Source organism: Equus asinus, chromosome 20, assembly GCF_041296235.1.
Source record: "Equus asinus isolate D_3611 breed Donkey chromosome 20, EquAss-T2T_v2, whole genome shotgun sequence".
NCBI lineage: Eukaryota > Metazoa > Chordata > Mammalia > Perissodactyla > Equidae > Equus > Equus asinus.
The window spans coordinates 15,189,136-15,208,579 of NC_091809.1; the positions used below are offsets into that span (position 1 = coordinate 15,189,136).

Below are 19,444 nucleotides of genomic sequence, written 5' to 3' on the forward strand. Positions count from 1 at the left end.
GGTGCGGGGCGGGGGGAGGGGAGTGGCGGGTTTGTGGGGGGCAGGGGGGTGGGTCGCTTCAAACCCCGATTCACATGGAAAAAAACAACTCAAAAACCGTCAAAGCAACCGGGAGACGACCCTTTCCCCAGGCAGAAAGAGGCAGAAACTCAAAAACCGAAAGGTGGGGGGCGGGGGTGGGGGGAAGGTGGTGGTTGGGGGGAGGAGGGTGGGGGAGGGGGGAGGGAGAAACTCAAAAGTGAGGTGATCTGGCTGAAGCTTTAGGTAAGGAGCTTAACAGTGTGACGCATCTCAATGATTCAGCAAGCCGCGGCTCCGAGGGGGTGGGGGTGGGGGGGCTCAGCTGGGCGTTTTGGGGTGCGAGAAGCCGCCCAGGGGCTCCCCCGCACTCCAAAACGATGCGGATGGGGAGGGCGGGGGAGAGACGCCCCATTCTGCAGCCTCCACGGGTCTACTTAAGCTTAGATTACACCTGTCAGGGGAAGGGAGAGGGGGTCCGAGGCCGAATTCCACAGCCCGTACCCTCAGCCCCTCTGCTGAACCCCAGCCCGCGGCCCGGGGACGGTGGGTACCACCCCCAGCCTGCTTTGTGCATGCTCCTTCCCCTCTCCCCGTCTCCGCCATCCTGCCTCCCCTCTCTCCCCCCACCAGCTCCCTCCGCCATCAGAATAGCGTGCAAGGCCCGGAGGGACCTGGCTGGACCCCCGGCCCACGGGCTGACCAGCGGCCTCGGCATGTTGTTGGCGTTTTTGAGCTGGACATTTTGCTACACGATAGCTATTCGTGATTCTAAAATTTTTTTGGTAACCTCTCTCTCTCCCCACTTTTTTTTTTTTTTTGGTTCTAGCAGAAAATAGGGTGACATCTTGCCAATCGACTGACTCCCCTCTCTGCCCCCCGCTCGCTGCGGCCGCCGGAGATGCGGGGCTTTCCAAATGACGAGGTGTAATCTAATATTCCCTCACCGCCTCCCCCCCCCCAAAAAAAACAGAGGAAACAGCGATGCAAAGACTGTCAGGCAGGCAGCAGGCGAGAGGTGTCGAGAGCTCAGTGTTCCTGCAGAACGCCCCCTCCCGGCCGCCCGCCACGCCCGAACCCAGGAAAGCCTGCCTCCCCCCCCACCCCGGGAGCCCCCTCTCCCCTCAGGATGAGTCTGGGATGAGGAAAAAGGCTGGGTCTTCATCTGCCATCACTGACCCCCAGAATCAAGTCAGAGGCCTTGGAGACCAGGTGGGGGGAGATGTGGCCCGGTGCGATCAACAAACACTGGGTAGCTTGCCAACACACCCCAGGGAAGTATTTCTGGACACACGGGAGGTGAGGGGGGTTCCAAGCCCCAATATTTGTATCTATTTTGGGGGGAGGGCCAGGAGGTCAGGGGAACACTTCAAGGCCACAACCACCCATTCTATGGCTTAGATGCCACCAATTTCATTTTAAACACAATTTGTCCCATAAAATGCCATGCTACGGATCTGATCTGAAAAGGCCTGGAGGTGGGTCGCAGATCAAGGATTCTGAAGAACACCTGGAAACTGGGGCAGTCTAGACCTCCCGCTGGTATGGGACACAGGGTCCCAGTTTCTGAGCTCGGCATTCGAGACCAGGCACTCAAGAATCCCAGCCCCCTCGTGCCTCCTCCCAAACTCCAACCACATCTCAAGTCCCCTTGAAGGTGGAAAGGTCTTCCCCATGTCTCCAGCTTGCTCCGAGCTCTCCTGGCACGTTCTCATGACATGGGGTGGGCAGCACACTATCTCTCTTTTTTTTTTCTTGAGGAAGATTAGCCCTGAGCTAACATCTGCTGCCAATCCTCCTCTTTTTGCTGAAGAAGACTGGCCCTGTGCTCACATTCGTGCCCTTCTTCCTCTACTTTATACATGGGACACCTACCACAGCATGGCTTGCCAAGTGGTGCCATGTCTGCACCCAGGATCCGAACCGGCGAACCCCGGGCCACTGAGAAGTGGAGCGTGTGAACTTAACCACTGCACCACCGGGCCGGCCCCATGCAGCACAGTATCTAACTGGGTCCTGTGCATCGTGGTTCAATAATGCTATGTGGCTGGACCACGTGGTAAAGGCAGCATCTTTAGCCGCTCACTCACACCTTAAAGGCTTACAATTTTAAAGAGAGAAAAACGAAAATGAACAGCCAGGGAGCATGTAAGCTGATCCTCTTCCCCGGGGGAGTTCTGGAAGTAAAGCTGCCGGCAGCGTTAAAAAACACAGGCTGGGTTTTGACTCTGGCCCTTTGGATCCCAGAGATAAATTTGGGGGGAAGGGCAAGTCTGAAAGCCCCACCCCCTTGGACAATCCAGGGTCAGCAGAAGCTGGAGACTTTGAATGGAAGGAAGAGGTAGGTGGGGGTGGGGATTCCTCGCAATCATTAAGTCTCGGGACCGGCTGCTCCGGCAACAAGGTAAATATTTGTAACTTTCCCGGCAGAGCACGCCAGGTGGCCCGCGGCTTCCAGTGGGCTGGTGATTATCTGCAAGGGCAGCTTAGCACCCAAGCTGGGCCCTTTTTTGGCCTCCTTCTGATACGGTGGCTGCAGAATTTCCTAGGGGAGCAACGGGGATAAGATGAGAGATGCAGCTCTGGGGAAACCATCCATCTCACGGGAATGGGGTTGGAGCCGGGAGACAATGCGATTATGAGATGGGCTCCGAAAAGCACCAGAGAAAAAGGACATCTGAGCAAACGAATTTTAGCTTCTGCCCCATGACTCTTTTGAAAGCAGTTTCCCATAAGCCATCTTATTGCAACAGTGGATCTGTGAGGTACATAACGGGGAAACTGAGGTCCCCGAAGAAGGGAAGTGACTTGCCCAGGTCATTTCCTTCAACTCTTTACTTCCCTGTTCTACAACAAAACCACTGCTGATTTCTTACGTGCCATGCGCTACACAGGGCACTTCATGAGCACTAATTAGCCTGACGGAATCCTCCTGCCTCCCCTGTGAGCCAGGCACACTGACATCCTTACTGTTCAGATGAGGAAATGGGAATTAAAGCAATCAAGTGACTAGCCTGAGGTCACACACTCAGGGAGGGGCTGAGGCAGGGTTGGAATCTGAGTTTGCCAGAGCCTAGGGTCTGTGCTCTCACCACTAGGCTATCCTGCCCCCAAGTCCAAGCGCTCTTCAGAGACCCTCAGCCACCCCTCAGTTCCAATTTGCTGGGACCCAGCTTTGCTGGAGGGCCTGGGAGACCCCTCTCCTCCATCTTTTGGGGTCTTCCCTGAGGGTAGGGCTGGCAGCTCTCACACTGGATTCAAAAGGAGACAGGAGAAGTAAATCCCCTCGGGTTGCGTCTGAAGTCCTCTTGCCAGCTAGGCCCTGGACTTCATCGGGAGTTCAGAGAAGGCAAGTGAGGGACAAGGACGGGTAAAAGGTGACCCCAAACAGGCTGGCCTCTGCCCTCAATGATCATCTATGTTGGGGAGTGAGCTGGGGGCTGGTGGTTAGAAGTCTAAATGGATTTTATTGGGGGCTTGGTTTTTCTTTGGGGTTAAAGTGGGACTCTCAAGGGTTTGCCTTTCCTCAGGGAGGGAACAGAAGGTGGGAGCGTGCATCTCCGAAGGTTTGCAAGAGTGAGAGAGACACACAGAGAGAAAGAGAGCGGAAAGAGAGAGAGAGAGGAAGGGAGAGGGAGAGGCGGGGAGGCAGAGAGAGGGGGAGAGGCTGCGTCCAAAATCCCCAGGGTTTTCTCCAGAATTCCACAGTTCTGATGCTCAGGTACTCAGAAAGTGACCGTGTTGTATTTCTGGACAAAAGATGCCTATGACTGGGCCCAGGGCCTGCGAAGGGGTGGGGGGGAGCAGCCAACATCACCTGGGAGGCGGAGGCATAGCCCTTAAAGGGCAGGCTAACTGGCCAACCGTTTCTTCCAAAGCCGGTCATGCTACATCTCCTGATGGGCGGTTCCGTATCTGTGCCCAGCCAGGACGCACCAGGTCATCACACCAGCTGCCGTTTTGGATGCTGCCTACATGCCACGCGTGCATCATTTTGGGAGGGCGGCCTGTCTTAAGGCGACCACTTCCCACGTTGGCATGTGTCGCCACATTGAACAAGAACTCAGTACGTTGGCTGTCCGCTCGCCTGTGGTTCGAATGCTTGTTTTGGGGATGCTTTCAGAGGCTGGGAGGTGGTCTCACGCTGAGGCAGAAAGATGGAACGAGGCTGCTGAAGCTGCCTTCCAACACGGCCGCCCTGTGGGGCCGGACCACCCGCTCTGCATCAAAGGGGGCCGGCCAGCGAGGTCAGGCAGATCGGGCTGCTCCCCCGACACACCCCACCCAGGTTCCGACCTCCCGCCGTTTGTCTATGCCACCTCCCTGGCGCCCTCGAGCCCGGGCGGTCACTTTCTGCCCCCAGCATCCCAGCTGTGGGACCCCTTCCACCCTCCCGGATGGTAGTTGGGACAGGAACACTGGCTTGTATATACCACAATGCGTTTGGAGAACAATCACAGAACGGCTCAGCCCAAGACACCGAAACTAAAGAGCACGCAGCACGAGACACAACCGAAGACGAAAGGCGTTGGGGGAGAAGGGGGCCGGGCAAAGGGGACGGGAGGGAACCAAAGAAAAGGAACCAACTGACTTTTCCCCCCGCTTCAAAAGGAAACAGAACCAAAAAAAAATAATAATAATAATAAACAAAAAGAAGAAAGAAAGAAAAGCGAAGGAAACCAAGGAGAAAAAAACGGAAGACGAGAAACACTCCAACAGAAGGTGTTGGGAACCAGCAAACCGAACCGACAAGAGTGGCATGCAGAGAAATTGGTACATTCTCCCAGCATGCATCAGGCCCAAGTTACCATGACGACGAGGAATGCAAAAAAACTTAGCAACAACATTACCAACAGATGCAAAGAGGCCACCACAATGCAAGCATCGCCAGTGTGCGGCCGGCCCTAGGCCGGGCTGGGCGCGGCTGAGGTTTTCGTGTCTTTCTGGGTTTTTGCTCTCGCTTGGCGTTTTTTTTTGTTTGTTTGTTTGTTTGTTTGTTTGGTGCGCTTTGCGCTCATCGTTCGTATTCCGTTATTTATTTATTTTTTCTTTGCGTTCGTTTTTCTCTTATTTTCCGGGTGCGTGTCTGCGGGTGTCTGTGGGCGTGTGCGTGTCCGTGTGTGTGTGTGTGTGTGTGTGTGTCTGCGCGTGCGTGCGTGTCACTTTCGGAATGTAAAAATGTGGGTAAAGAAAGTCAAAAAGAAAAAAAATACACCAACCTTCTCGAAGTTCTGAGGAATGTAAAGGGGGTTTGATGCAGAACACAATGACATGGGGAGAAGAGAAAAAATAGGGGAGATACAGAGAGTAAAAAGAGGACTTGCCAAGGCTATAAGCTGTCATAGTCTGTTGTTTTTTTTTTTTTTCTCTTTAAACCAAAAAAAAAAATTGAAATTAAAAAATAAAAAAGAACAACAATGAACTTTTTTTTTTTCCTCGACACACACGAGCTACATCTGCCTTCCACGATTCTTTTCTTAAATTCAATTTTGGAGCGTCTGAGACCCAGGCAAAGATGGCAGGGCTGGACCCCCGAAAGGAAGGAGGCTCGAGCCGGGGGACCCCCCACCGCCCTCGTCGCGCCCTCACTGGAGCCCCGGCCCCCACCCCGTGCCCGCTGTCCACACTCTCCTCGAGCTCTGCCAGACTCACAAACCCCCGTCCCGGGTGTTTGCAGAGAAATAAGCGGGTTAGACGAAGTACTGGTCAGTTGGAGTCGGGGACCCGCGCGGTCACTCACCAGAGGCACCCGCGTGGCAGCGGATGGGAGGCGGGCCCCCTGCCCGCCCGCCCGCGCGTGCCCGCATTCCCGTCCCCTCCCTCATGCAGCCTCCTTCTCAGAGATTAAGATGCCAAACCCCCCCCGGAGATGCAGAACCAAGCTGCTGCTTCAGGGCCCCCGGGGGGCTGTGCGTGGCGGGCGTGGGGGGGACCACGGGGCTGTGGGCGCCAGAGGACCGCCCAGCCTCCCGCGTGGAGAAGGGTAGGGGCTGCCTGCGGTGGATGCGAGAAGTGGGGCTGGAGGAGGGCGGTGCAGTCGAGGACACAGAGTCAGTCGGGGCACCCTGGGGTGGGAACGGGGTGGGGGGTGGGCGGAGGCTGTTTCTATCACGAGTCTGATCGGAAACAGCCATCAGGAGGCAGGAGATGGCGGAGTCCAAATGCTGGTGGAGGAGCAGCTTAAAATTTCCGAAAGGGCCCAAGAGGTCCACGCGGGGATGAGCGGGGGCTGGCAAAGCATCTGGGGGACGAGGAGCCCCCTGCCAGCTTTGAAGGGGACACCGAGGGACCCAGAGGGAAGTCTGTATGGATGCTTCCCAGGGTTCCCCTGGGCGGGCTGAGGATGCTGCCCCGGGTGTGACTAAGGGGGGATCGGAAACCGGGGCGCCCAGCCTCGCGGGCGTGCGTGCCTGCTTCAGCCCGCTGCAGGGCCGAGGCCCTGGGGCATATGTGCCTGCTGTCGCCCGGGTCCCTGTGGCCTAAACGCATCCTTTCCTGAGGGTGACTAGGACAAGACGGAGAGCACCAGGCTCTGGGACGGCCGAGGGTGCGGGTTGGGGGGCCAGCCTGGAAGACCCCTCCCCAACTCTTAGACCGAGGGTGCCGGAGGGGGTGGTGAAGCAGGGAGCTACGAGGCCACGGAGTCGGGAGAAGCAAAGCCAGCACGTCACAAGGGGGGCACGGCACACACACCACAGAAGCCAACTTGGGGTGGGGGGTGGCGGGCGGGGTGGGGCAGAGGCCTGCAGGCTCCCCCAGCCCTGTGGGCCCCAGACTGACCCCCCGGCCCTGCCCCACTCCCTCCTGCCGCCCCCAAGTCCTGCAGCCCACGGGGCATCCATCACGAGGCCCGGGGGTTGGGGGGGGTTGAGCCACCCCCATTTACAGGCAAAGGAAGACCGAGGTCCTGTTGTGACCGGGGTGGGGGGGCCTCCTGCTTGGGTCTGCAGGGTACAGGGGAGCCCGGAGGCTGTGAGCCCGAGGAGGGAGGGGGGACAGGAAAGGGGGATGGGGGAGGTCCCTGCCTTCGACGTGGATGCGGCGTTCCCTACCTCGCACGTAGAGGTTGGCGGGCGACGAGTAGCGCACGCCGGCGCTGTTGGTGGCCACGCACTCGTATTTGCCCTGATCTGTCTCCTCGCTGCTCTCGATCTGCAGGGCGCCTGCGGGGAGAGGGGAGAAAGCCTGGCCAGTCAGGGGAGGCCTGGGGGATGCTGGGAGGGTGGCCCCACAGTCCTGGCCAGCCCGGTTCTTGTTCTTGGCTGGGCCGGAGAGGCCGACGAAAAGAGCCGAGCGAACCCGTGAGCCCCAGCCGGGCCAGGGTCTGCCTGGCTCCTCTCCCCACCACCCCAGACCGGCCTGGACAGACCACATGCCGCCCCAAAAATCCTCCGCTCCCACTGTCAAAGCAGCTGGTGCTTCCTAAGTAACTGCTACGCTGAGCCACGAAGCTGGGGGGGGGGTGGAGCGCATGTGTTCAGAGAATCAGCAAGTCATGCTCTCCAGGCAAAGGGGAAAGAGGACATGGCTATCACAAGCCACAGTCATTCGAAAGACCTGGCATGAGCAATGTGCCAATTCCGGGAGCTGGGGACGGGTTTGCTGGTCTCAGCCAGCGTCTATGTGTCAACAGACGTGGGCCTGGGGTCCTTGAGTGTGTTTGGAATCTCAGGCCTCGAAACCCACAGTGCCCGTGAGCAAACGGAGATGGGGCCGTATTTCTCCAAGAGGGTTTGGAATTTCAAGATGGGTTACCCCCCATGATAGCTGAGGCAAACGATGTTGAGACCGAGACACATGGAGCATGTTTGAAATCCGAGGCCTGGACCCACGGCTTCTGTATCTGGAGCTCCCTGCAGGGGGAGGTGCGTTTCCCCAGGATTTCAACTCAGCTGAGCCAGGAGGCCTCAACTCCCTCGAGTGCTGTGAAACCACAGGCCTGGATTCGGAATCCTGGGGCTCACGAGGGACTGAAGGAACTTTCTCGAGTGTGTTTGCAATTACGGACCAAGGCCCACGTCTGTGGTGCTCACAGGTTAAGGGGGAGAGTTTTCAGAAGTGTTTGAAATCGGAAGTCTGAAGGCAAACCTGATACCCACAAATAGAGTGGAGGTTGAAATGCCTCCAGTGGGTTTGAAATCATAAGCACGGATCAAAGGATTTGCTGCTCGTGAGGGAATTAAAATGTAAAGAAGAGACCAATGTTCAGCATATTTAAAACCAAAGGTCTTGGTGCCCACGAGTAAGTGAAAATAGGGCTGACTTGCCCTCAGTGTGTTTGAAGTCACGGGCCCGGATCCAAGTCTTGGTGCCCACGAGTAAATGAAAATAGGGCCGATTTTCCCTCAGCGTGTTTGAAGTCACGGGCCCAGATCAAAGACTTCCCAGGAACACAGAAAAATGAATGAACCTTCTCAAGACTATTTGAAAGCACAGGGCTTGATGAAACAGTATAGCGCCCACGAGTAAATGAGAACGGCCAAGATTTCCCCAAAGGTACCTGAGCCCACGGCCTGGAACAAATCCTCATTCTCACAAGTAAATGCAGCTGAGCGAACATCTCTTGGTATGCTTGAAATCACGGGTCTCAATAAAATACTTGTGTGCCCGCGAACAAATGAAAATGAGGCCAAGGTTTCCACAAGTATGTTTGAAATCTGAGCCTGGATCCAAGTCCTCATTTTCATCAGTAAATGAAACTGAGTGAACATCTGCAAGAAGGTTTGCAGATCCGAGGCTCCAATCAGAGTCTGCACCAGGAGTCCAAACAGCCAGTGCAAACTCCCCAGCGGACCACTCCTCCCGGCTTTGCTCACGGCTCTCCCTCGAAGTGATGTGGACCCACAGATTGGGACGTTCTCTTGGGGGGCCATGGATGAAGGTTCTACCCCTGTATAACACTCCCTACTTTTCCCTGACTTCGAGGCTCTGGGGAAGCAGGCTGGCAGGTATTCCTATAGAGGCCCAGAGAGGGCAGCAAACCTGCCCTAGGTCACACAGCATTTCGTGGTAAAGCCAGAAGCAGACACTGACTCTTCTTTGGGGCTCCCACCCAGACCTATTCTAGTCACTTCTCTGGGGCACCACAGGGGGCTGCCTTTGAGACTCCCTGTCGCTCTGCACCCTCAGGCTGGACCCCCTCCCCGATCAAAGCTTTCAAGCTGGAAGGCCCCCTCAGCATGTTCCTTTTACAGATGGGAAAACTGAGGCTGGAGACGGACCACGGCTGCACACAGAGCGATGGGCAGAAACCCGGCTCCCAGCGCTCTGGGGCGGGGGCCACGGGAGCTCAGCAAGTGACGCCCCCGCCCCGCAGCCAGGTGACTCGAGATGCTGCCGCGGCCACACTCGGGGCCCCAGCCACAGACAGCAACACAGACACAGAGACTGGACGGACAGCGGGCAGGGTGGCGAGGATGGGACCCGTGGAGGGGGCCTGGGGGGGCTGGGCGGGCGGCGAGAGAGTGTGAGTGGGTGGTTGGGCGGGCAGGAGGGGCCTCTTACCTCGGATCGGTGTGCTTTCTGTAAGGGAAGCAGAGAGAGTCAGGTGAACGTCAGAAGGCAGTCCTGGGGGGGCCGGGGGGCCCCAGGGAGGCCGGGCCAGGCCCCAAGCCAGGCCTGTCCACTCTGCCCGCACTCAGGCTGAGCCAGCCCTGGGCCTGGAGACTCTGCAGGGCTCGCGGAGGAAGCCAAGCCAGGCTCCTAGCCGGAGGGCTCCTAGCCAATCAGGAGGGCTTCCCGGAGGAGGTGAGAATCTCCCGGGGAAGGAGGAGCTGAGTCTAGAAACCCCTCCAGGTTGGCCGGATGGGCGTCGCCAGGCCCCAGGGAGGTCTACGGCCTGGCCCTGCTGGCTGCCTTCCTTCTGGGCCGAGGGAGGGAGGTCTGAGGCCTCCCTGCCTTCTTTCCTCCTTGGGAGGGTCGGGGAGCAATGGGGGTCCGGGGATTTTGTTAGAGACAGGGGGAGGGGTTAGTGCCCGGGTGGGCATTAATAAAGCAGAGGGAAGTGCCACAGACAGGCCAGAGAGACGCGACAGGGGAGGGTGGTGAACAGGGGTCGAGGGCAGAGCGAGGGCCCCGCAGCCTCCTTCGCTTCCAAAAGGAAAAGAGGAAAGAGCTGTCGGTCTGTCTGCCTGGGGACACGGACAACGCAGGTGGAGGGAAACGGCGGCCCCTGCCAGAGGCTCACAACCTCGGCTCATCTTCCCGGGGGACGTCTCTCTCTGCTGATGACAAACCCCCTCCAAGGACCAGGGGACCCCAGGGGCAGAGAAGCTGCCGAGGGTCAGACGGCACAGCTCCTCCTGTGTAATCGAGGCCTGTTTCACAGACGGGGAAACTGAGGCCCAGAAGGGGCTGGGGAATCGTCACATCAGGAGCCCGAGGCAGAGGTGGGCCATGAACCCAGCTGGGGACCCCCTCGCCTGAACTTTGGGGGGGCACCCGTATCATCTCTTGCAAGATCCCCAACCCAACAAGGCTGCTCTCTCTTCTTTACATGGAGAACGTGGGAACCTGCCGAAGGCTTGTGGTGTGGAGAACGAGGATCCGGGTCAGTGGGAATCCAGGTCGGCCCCGCTCTAGGATAAGGATGGTCGCACCAGAGGCCAAAGAATGAGACTCCCCCAGATGGCCAAATAGCCCATGGCCACTACACTGAGAGGAAAGGACGGGCCACTTGGGGATTAAAGGTGGTTCTACTTGTCACCCCAAGGAAGATGACCAGGAACTCTCATGGGCCAATATCAGTCATTCTCACTTAATAAGAATTAGCCCAGACATCGATTTCAGGGAATTCAGGCTGGATGCTGGGAAAAGAAGATGAGAAATGGCCAGTCCCAGGCCAGCTGCAAAACTCTCTTCTCACCCCAGCCCCAAAAACTTATGTAATTTCATCATTGTCCAGCAGCGTCAAGGCCCAGAATGGCGACTGTCACGTGAGAAATTCCAGCAGCCCCAGGATTGCCCTCATGTCTCCTCAGCCCTCATTCTGGGGTCTGGCCGGCCACTGTTGGCCTTTTTTTTTTCCTCTTTTCCTTTTGGGCTCTGCTCTCGGCAGTATCCCCCGGCCCCGGGGCCTGGCTGGGGAGGGCAGGGTGGCCAGTGGCGACAGGGGGGGAGGCGTTAGTAAACATGCCACGTGGAGTGGGTCACGGTTACTGTCACGGTGGCTGTTAGTGTGGGGGGAGGGGACGAGGGCAGAGGGGACGTTAGTGGTCGACGTGGTGAAGAAACGAGACTTACCAAAGGTTTCTGAACGTTTACAACGGAGGAATAAAGAAAAGAGAACAGGAGCGTTACCGGGGGGTCACGCAGAAGCCGCGTCCTCGCTGGGGCGGGGAGGGGAGGCCGCCAGCATCGTCGGATTTATGACGATGAAGAAATAAGGCAGCTGGGGTTCCCGGAGCGCCCGGGACGGGCCAGCCTTCCTTCTGGGGACAATGCCGGGGAGCCGGGACACTTTATGGGGACACAGGCACAGAGGGATGACAGGCTCTGGGACACGGCTGGACCCCAAGGCCAGGCCCTTCACCATCTCGCTGTATTGAGGCTACCATGGCGGGGGCTGGCGGGGAGGCCACTGGACCCCCCAGCGGAAACCCCCCAAGCCGCAAACATCCTCCAACAGGCCAGGAGGGGAGGCTCTCTCTCCCCCGCGTGACATCGGGGTCTTTCCAGGGAGGAAACTCTGGGTGTAACGGCTGCCCTTTGCAGGGCTTGGGTCTTCACTGGGGGGACAAGAGGCGGAGGATGGGCAGGTGGAGCCCTCAGAGGACGAGGCTAGGCCGTGAGTGGAGGGGGCATTGAGAAAGACCGAGAGGCCTTCAGGCAGGGGTGGCTCCAGGTGTGGGTCGTCAGGGGAAGCGCAGAGAGAAAGCAAAACGTGTGTCCCAGCGTGTGTCCTCACAACGCGCTGACACACGCAGAGTGCACACAGGCACATCCCTGTCTCACGTGTCTGCACATATGAGGATGGCGGGGGGCGGGGTGTGGCCAGGGACGTGTGCACACTGCCCACGTGCACGCACGCGGGAGGGACTGTAATGCGGGTACACGTGTGGCCGAGATGCGCGCGGACGAGCTTTGCTCTGGGAGGAGGAGGGGAGCCGTGGGCAGACGGCATGGCCGGCGTGCGCCCACACACGGGAGGCAGGTCAGGCCAGCACGGGGAGCCGGGACACACACACACACGGACACATCGTGAAGCAGTGGGACGACTGACACAACGCACACACAGCCCCGCAGACGGACGGACTCACGGATGGGACACGTGGGTGCGATGCCCAGACACAATTGTGGAACCGCCCATCCCCGAGGTGGCCAAGGCCCTGTGCTCTGTCCCAAGGGCCCCCTGGCCCGGCCGGAGCCTGGACAAACAGACTGGATGGCCTGTCTGTGCCCTGTTATGTCCTTACTGCTTCAGTCTTGGACACACTCTCTCCCTGCAGCTCTCTATGGCTCCCCATTACCTGCTGCCTCCTCTGGAGATGCCCACCGCATCAGCTCTGGAAACACTCTCCCGCCTTTGCGTTATGCAGCTCCCCTCTACCCCTACCTGCCATGACCTCATTACGTCCTTACTGGACATGCCTACTGCTTCCACACAGAGAACACTCTCTATCACCTTCCATGGCTCCTCAGTACCCCTGCTTGTCTATGCCCGTTATATCGCCCCTGGGTCAGCCCTGAAGATGGTCTCCCTCAATACGCACGCCCTCCACACCCTCCCCCTGCGGCCCCCCGTGGCTCCCGCGTCCTCCGGGCCGCCCGCACTCACCTGATCGCAGCTGCTTGATGCGCCCGTTGCTGGCGCTGGGGTCCACGGGCAAGAAGTCCTTGAACCAGGTGATCTCGGGGTCGGGGTTGCCGCTGGCGGCACAGAGCATGGTCGCCGTGCGTGTGCGCTCCACCACCTTCAGCTGGGGGCCCATGTCGATGTTGGGGAAGCCAGGGGGCAGCTGGTCCTCTGAGGGCGGAGACAGGGGGAAACCAGGCCGGCGCCCGGCGAGTGCACGGTCAGCCCTGCGCGGTAGGGTGCGGGGACCGGCCGGCCCTGGGCCAGCCCTGCCTGGCTGGGGGACCTTCTGTCCGGGGGCAGGATGGCCCCCCAGAAAAGGACCCAGACTCCTCGCCCACCGCTGGCCCCCCTCGCTCCTGTCTCTCAGTCCAGCTGTATGGGCCACCTCATTCCTCAAAGGCACCTGGTTCCCTCTGTGCCACCCCAGCCCCACCCCGGCCATCTACTCAACCATGTGGCCTTGGCCTCGCTCACGCCCACAAGTTTTAAACCCTCCTGGACTCCAGGATGTCTGTGCATCCACAGAGTGATCATGACGCGTCTGGGGCCCCGCCGTGTTCCTACCACCCAGCGTGGAGCCTGGTATATAGTAGGCGCTCAATAAATGAGCAAAGGACCCAGGGGTCCCAGCTGCCGTCAACCCGTGTGAGGCACCATGCCTCCAGCCTCGGTCTCCCCATCTGCTGGCCAGGGGCCAGTTTCCCCCAACGGCAAAGGGGGTGGGGGGACACCATGCCCCTCCCCGGGGACCCTCGGTCCCCGAGTTCCAGTGATCGGCAAGAATGTGGTTGCAGACTGAGGTGACGAGACGCCCAGCAAATGGAGGGGGACCCTTCCCTCGTGGGCTGTGCACATCACACGTGGGCTCTGGGGCCTAATTTACTGGAGTCGATGCCGGGGACCGGGGGGCAGTTGGGGGGCCCCTGACAGGCCTACGCGCTCCAGCACCTGGACTCCAGGGACCTTTTGCTCTGACCCCTAAGACCCCCGGCTCCGGTCTGGCCTGTCATCCGCAGCACACAAAGCTCCCCCGGGGTGGGGGGCAGCGAGCAGGCCCCCCGTTATGGGCTTTGTGGTCCCCCAAATTCATACATTGAAACCATAACCCCAGGACCTCAGGATGTGGCTGCATTTGGAGAGGGGGCTTCAAGGGAAAATGAGGTCCCTGGGGCGGGTCCTGATCCAATAGGACTCGGTCTCTAGAAGAGATGAGGACACAGACGGACGGCACAGAGGGGAGACCACGTGAGGACTTGGGGCCCTCACCCAGAGACGCCCCCAAGCCCCCAGCTCGGCGTCTGCAGTCTCCACGTGCCAGGCACCGAAGGAGGATGGCAGAGCCGGTCCCCAAGTGCTACAGGGAACAGAAAGATTCTGGGGACGATCAAAACGTCTGTCAACAGGGACTCATTATACGCAGGCCCGGCCCCCCTGGGGATGGGACACCAACACCAGCAAAAGTCACCCTACAGATTTGGAACAAAGGCCAAGATATGTCGCTAAGCGGACAGAGTTCAAGTGAAAGATGGTGCAGACTAAGGGTGGCCAACTCGGGCCCCTGGGCCAAACTTGGCCCTCCGCTCGGTTTTGCGAATAAAGTTTTATTGGCACACGGCCACGCCCACCCGTTGCCATGGCAGCTGCACAGCTTCCTGCTCCAGCGGCAGAGCTGAGAAGCTGTGACAGAGACGGTCTGGAGCGTGGGGTTAAGAATATTGATTCTCTGGCATTTTAGAGAAAAAGCTTGTCACCTCCCGGTGTAGACGAGGCTGCTCTTTGCGTAAAAGGGAAATGACACACGTGGATTTGCTTACAAATCTCCAGAAGGGGCACAGGGCATGAGGGGGGGGCGTTGGGGGGCGGGGAAGAGGTGGGTGAGAGGCCACCGTGGAGGGTATCTTCCCGGGCCCTCCCCAGAGACGGGGCCTAGGTCGCAAAGGGGGAAACTGAGGCTCAAACAGACGCCCAGCTGCCCCAAGTCACACAGCCAGGACATGGCCAGGCTGGGATTTGTGCCCAGGCCTGGTGGAGCCCGGAGGGCGCTGGGGTGGCGCCTGCAGGACCTCCAAACCGGGCCTGAACCCACCGGGGTCTAGGGGGGCAGCTGGACCCTGTCTGAGGTGGTTCAGGCCCCCCCACCTGGACAACCTCCTGAGAGCTCCTGAGGGGCCGCCGGTGACGTCACCAGAGGTGAGGCCCAAACACGGGGCCGCTGGCTCCCGGCGCTCGGGGCTGGCATGTGCGGCATGTGCACGTGGCGGCCGCTCGCCCACGGAGGCGCCCCACGCGTGTCCTCATGCCAGCACTCCCCACGGGGTCCCCGTGAGCATGGTGGGCGGCCGCCGGCCCAGGTGGGGGGCAGCGGGGCCGCCTGACATTCCCGAGGGCTCCTAATTAAACACAAACGTTCATTGCCTTCCACGGCGGCCCGATTCCTCGGAGTTTAATTAAAACAACGGCCTGGGAGCCATGAGCGGGGTCCGTGATCAGATGGCGGGAGATGGGGGAGGAGGGAGGGGGAGCACGGACCCTGCTGGGCTGGCTGAGAACAGAGGGAGCCAAGGAGGCCCGGATGGCGGGGGGGGCTGGACTCAGCCACCCAGCGGCTAATAGATGCTCGCTCGTCCTTTGAACTCTCAGTGATGGCGAGGGGGCCGGCGGTGCCATCTGTGCCCCAGAAAGGTCAGGGCAAATGGGCTGGGAACAGGCGGGGCGGCTGGCGACTCCTCCCTGCTCCCCCTCCTCCCTCCATCCCGCGACTCCTCCCTGCTCCCCCTCCTCCCTCCATCCCGCGACTCCTCCCTGCTCCCCCTCCTCCCTCCATCCCCTGGCAGGACGGGCTCCAGAACCCACATGAAATGACACTATGGCGGCTCTTGTTAAGAAATTATTAAAAATTTCCAGACGGGAACGGCAGAGCTGTCTGAGTGGGGGACCCCGTGCAGGTCGCATAGCAGGGTCTGGGACAAAGGGCCGCGGGGCCAATGAAGCGCCTCCCCCAAGGGCTCCAGGCTGAGCACAGCTCCGCTGACCTGGAGGACGCTGGAGGAACCCCACCCCGGGAGCCACATGTGGGGCCACCTCCCACCTAATCAGGCTGGTGTGACTCATATCCATAAACGGGGGAGGGTCAGGGTGTCCCTGTAGGTGACAACTGACGATAATGATATCAGACTGGCAGACTCCACCACGTGCTTATTCCCTGCATGGCACAGTGCTGGTCTCTTACTTTTATCATCCATTCATCTGGTTCGCGTAACCACCCCCTGTGGTGAGCATCATTACGATCCCACTTTGGAGATGAGGAAACTGCAGCTCAGAGAGGTTCATTAACTTGCGTAAGGTCACACAGCACCAGGATCTGAACTCAAGTTGCAGCCCTAGTGCTAAAACCGCTTTGCAATGGAGAAGGCAGTAGGGAGCTGCTGGGGGGCGGTGGCTTGTGGTGAGGCTGTCCCGGCGACACTGTTTTATAAGGAGGAGGCAACTTCCCAGTGTCCCCAGCCTGCCTGAATGAGGCCAGCAAGCAGCCCAGCGAAGCAGTGCTCCCAAAGGATCCGCAGGGGTGTACGGAGTCGGGGGACAGCTGCTTCTGTCCATCCAGCATCTCTCTGCAGGGACCACCCCTTACTGACCCTGTGGATGTGGGCTGACCCACCCTTGACCCCACGCAGGACTCCGCCAATCAGAGTATTTGTTCCTCCGGCCATAGTGACTGGCTCAGGGATGATCATCTGACCCAAGCTGGGCCAACAAGCAGCAGTCCTGGGTCACTGGGTCCTCTCTTTGGGGTGGGGGGCTGGGAGCGTGGAGCTAATGGGGGAATCTCCTGAGAACACAGTTGATGTGGAAGAAAACAAACGGAGGGGTAGAGAGAGAGAGTGAGCCCTGAGAACGCTGTACAAGCTCCTGGATCCAGCTGAACCTGAAGCCACACTACTCCACAGACATTTTAGCTACGTAGACCAACGACTTCTCTTTCTCACTAGAACCAGTTTGAGTTGGATCAGCTTCTTGTAATCACAAACAAGGATGATTCTAGTCCCTCCGTGCTCCTCTTTCCTGTAAAGGCTCAATAAATCCCTACCAGCAGGCACTGGGCCCCCGCGGTGTTACGGGCTGGAGAAACGAGATCAAGGTCCCCACAAAGAGAAAAGCCAAAGCAAGACTTTCACAGATTCCGCTGGTGTTGGTCCCCAAAGTCGAGGGCCCGGTTCCTCCCCCGTCCACCCCGGGGAGCCCAATACCTCGGAGGACAGTGAGCTTGGCATGGACCGTGATCTCCCCGACCGAGTTCTGGGCCACACACTCGTACACGTTCTCGTCCCGGGGTGTCCGTAGCGGCTGGATCCTCAGCACGGCCCCTGCGCTCCCGTCAAACTCGATCGTCTGCCATGGGCAAGGGAGAAAGGTCGGGGTGAGGCCGGGGTCTGGGGGGTGCCGGGAGGAGCCGGGGGCTGCAGGCACGTGTGTGTGGATGTCCCGTGTAAACGCACTGGAGGCAGAAATGGGTGTGAACAAGGACAGGGCAGTGTGTATGTGGGTGTGTGACATGCACGCCAAGTCCGTGTGACAGGGGTGTGACGGCACGTTGGATGTGGAAATGTGTGTGTCTGACCACATGCGCGTGCACGGAGTCATCAGCTCCCTCCTGTGTGCGGTGGTGGGAGGGCGAGCTACGATTCAGAGAGGGCAAGGCCTTGCTTGAGGCCACACAGCACAGAGGCAGCAGAGCAAGCCACCCTCACAGAGCAGGGTCCTCACTGGGAGGCCACACGGCAGGGAGAGGGTGGGACGAGGGCCCTGGCTGCCCATGTGACATCGGGGGGACGTTTCGGTGACATCTTCTGTGGCTAAGCTGCCGTGGCCCCGTCCTGGGGGGGCACTGGCCCCGGGCCGCCTCCCCTCGCCCCCAACTCACCTCAAAGCGCTGCGAGTTGACCTTCTTGCCCTTCTTGTTCCAGGTCACCCGTGGCTTGGGGTCGCCCGTGGCCTGACACACGAAGGAGGCCACGCCCCCCGACACGCCGATCTGGTCCTTGGGCTCTCTGATGAACCTGGGGGGCTCTGGGGACACAGCAGGAAGACGAGGGGCTCGGAGGGGCCGGGGCATGTGGCCGGGACCCCACGGGGCCACATGGACAGGCCCTCCATCCCGTCTGACCACGGAGGTACCACGTGGGCCCGACGGGGGGGCTGGAGAGAGAAGGAGCGAGGGGGACAGACGCTACCGCTGGACAACGCCCTCCCTCAGGGCACCTGGGGGACCCCAGGGCCTGCACAGCCCTCCACGGCTGCCACCTGGATGCAAGAGCCACACACGCTCACACGTGGACACGCCCGCTCGGACCCAGTGCTGCAAGGGATGCTGGGAGCGGAGGACTGCCCTCCCCCGAGGCTCTGGGGTCCCCCAATCCAGCAGGTGGAGGCCCCCAGGGATGGCCCGCCAAAGCCTGGCCTTGAAAAGACTTGGGAGGAGAAACCGAGGCACAAAACAGGGGATGACCAAGGGCTATCTGTGGGAGGGGTCTGGACTCAAGGGGTCGGGGCTGAGGCAGGAGCTCAGAAAGGCTGATGGGGTCTCCGACGCCGAAGAGGCTGACATCTGTGACAGAAAGCACTTATGGAGCGCCTAGTGTATGCAGGTGGCGTGCGTGAGAGGCGGAGGCATCATAATCCCCATTTTACACATGGGGAAACTGAGGCACAGACCAGATAAGGCAGTTGCTTCGGACACATGCAGCCAGCCAGGAGCTGAGCCGGGATGCGAACCGGGCGGGTGGGCTCCTGCGCCCACGTTCTTGGCCCCTCACGATGATCTGATGTACGAAGTGTCTCCAAGAAGGTCCCAAGGGGGAGCCACTGTGTCTTCAACACCCCGGGCAGCCCCAGCTCTGCACCGGGGACAGGACACAGGATCCGAGCTCAGGGACATTGTTTCCTTTTTATTGACTTTTCACGGTAATCTTTCAACCCCCCAGAGGGGTCCTGGATGTCCCTAATGCTACAATGTATCCCCTCGATGATGATCCAGTTACTTCTGAGATTCTTATCAACAGCCTCAGGGCTGCAACATACTTACAAGGTCCTGGGGAAACAACCCAGGTTTCAAGTCTGGGTGCCCTCGGGCCCCAATTTCTCTCCTTCCTGGCTCAGGATGGGCTTTGAACACAACCAAGTTCCTGTCCCAGTGGGCCTGAGCCTCACCTCCCTCATTCAAGGCGCTGCTCCTATTGATATGACCATATGTGTCTACACTGGCTCTCTCTCTCTTGAAAATTGGTAGACCCACTGTGCGCAGGCATGGGTTCAGCTCCTGTGGATCCTGCTGAGGCAGTAACTATTAATCCCATTGTACGGATGAGATTGTACAGATTCAGGAGGGTTAACCAGCCTGCGCGACGTCACACAGCTCAGAAATGACGGCACTGGGATTTGCACCCGGGTCCCTCGGTCCACAAGCCCCTATCTTCCCACCTCCAGGCTTTGAGCCGACTCAGATGTTTTGTTCCCGGGCTGGGCCCGCCTCCCTGGCTCTGACTGCCTCAGGAATCGTGACCGGGGCCATCTGTGTCCCCAGCCAAGGCCACGGGGGCTGGGTCAGGAATCTTACTTCTGGGAAAAGCCTCT

General features: G+C 59.4%; 1 protein-coding gene across 1 annotated transcript in view; it reads right to left on the reverse strand.

Annotated features, from left to right (window-relative positions):
• The window catches only part of PTPRS (protein tyrosine phosphatase receptor type S), a 92,604-nt gene that overhangs the window by 36,668 nt on the left and 36,492 nt on the right, over window positions 1–19,444 (reverse strand). Inside the window, exons 3-6 of the mRNA XM_070491775.1 lie at window positions 17,736–17,881; window positions 17,062–17,203; window positions 12,794–12,982; window positions 7,071–7,181 (exon numbers count right to left, since the gene is read on the reverse strand). Coding sequence (XP_070347876.1) covers window positions 7,071–7,181; window positions 12,794–12,982; window positions 17,062–17,203; window positions 17,736–17,881 — 588 coding nt within the window. The remainder of the gene's footprint in view (window positions 1–7,070; window positions 7,182–12,793; window positions 12,983–17,061; window positions 17,204–17,735; window positions 17,882–19,444) is intronic.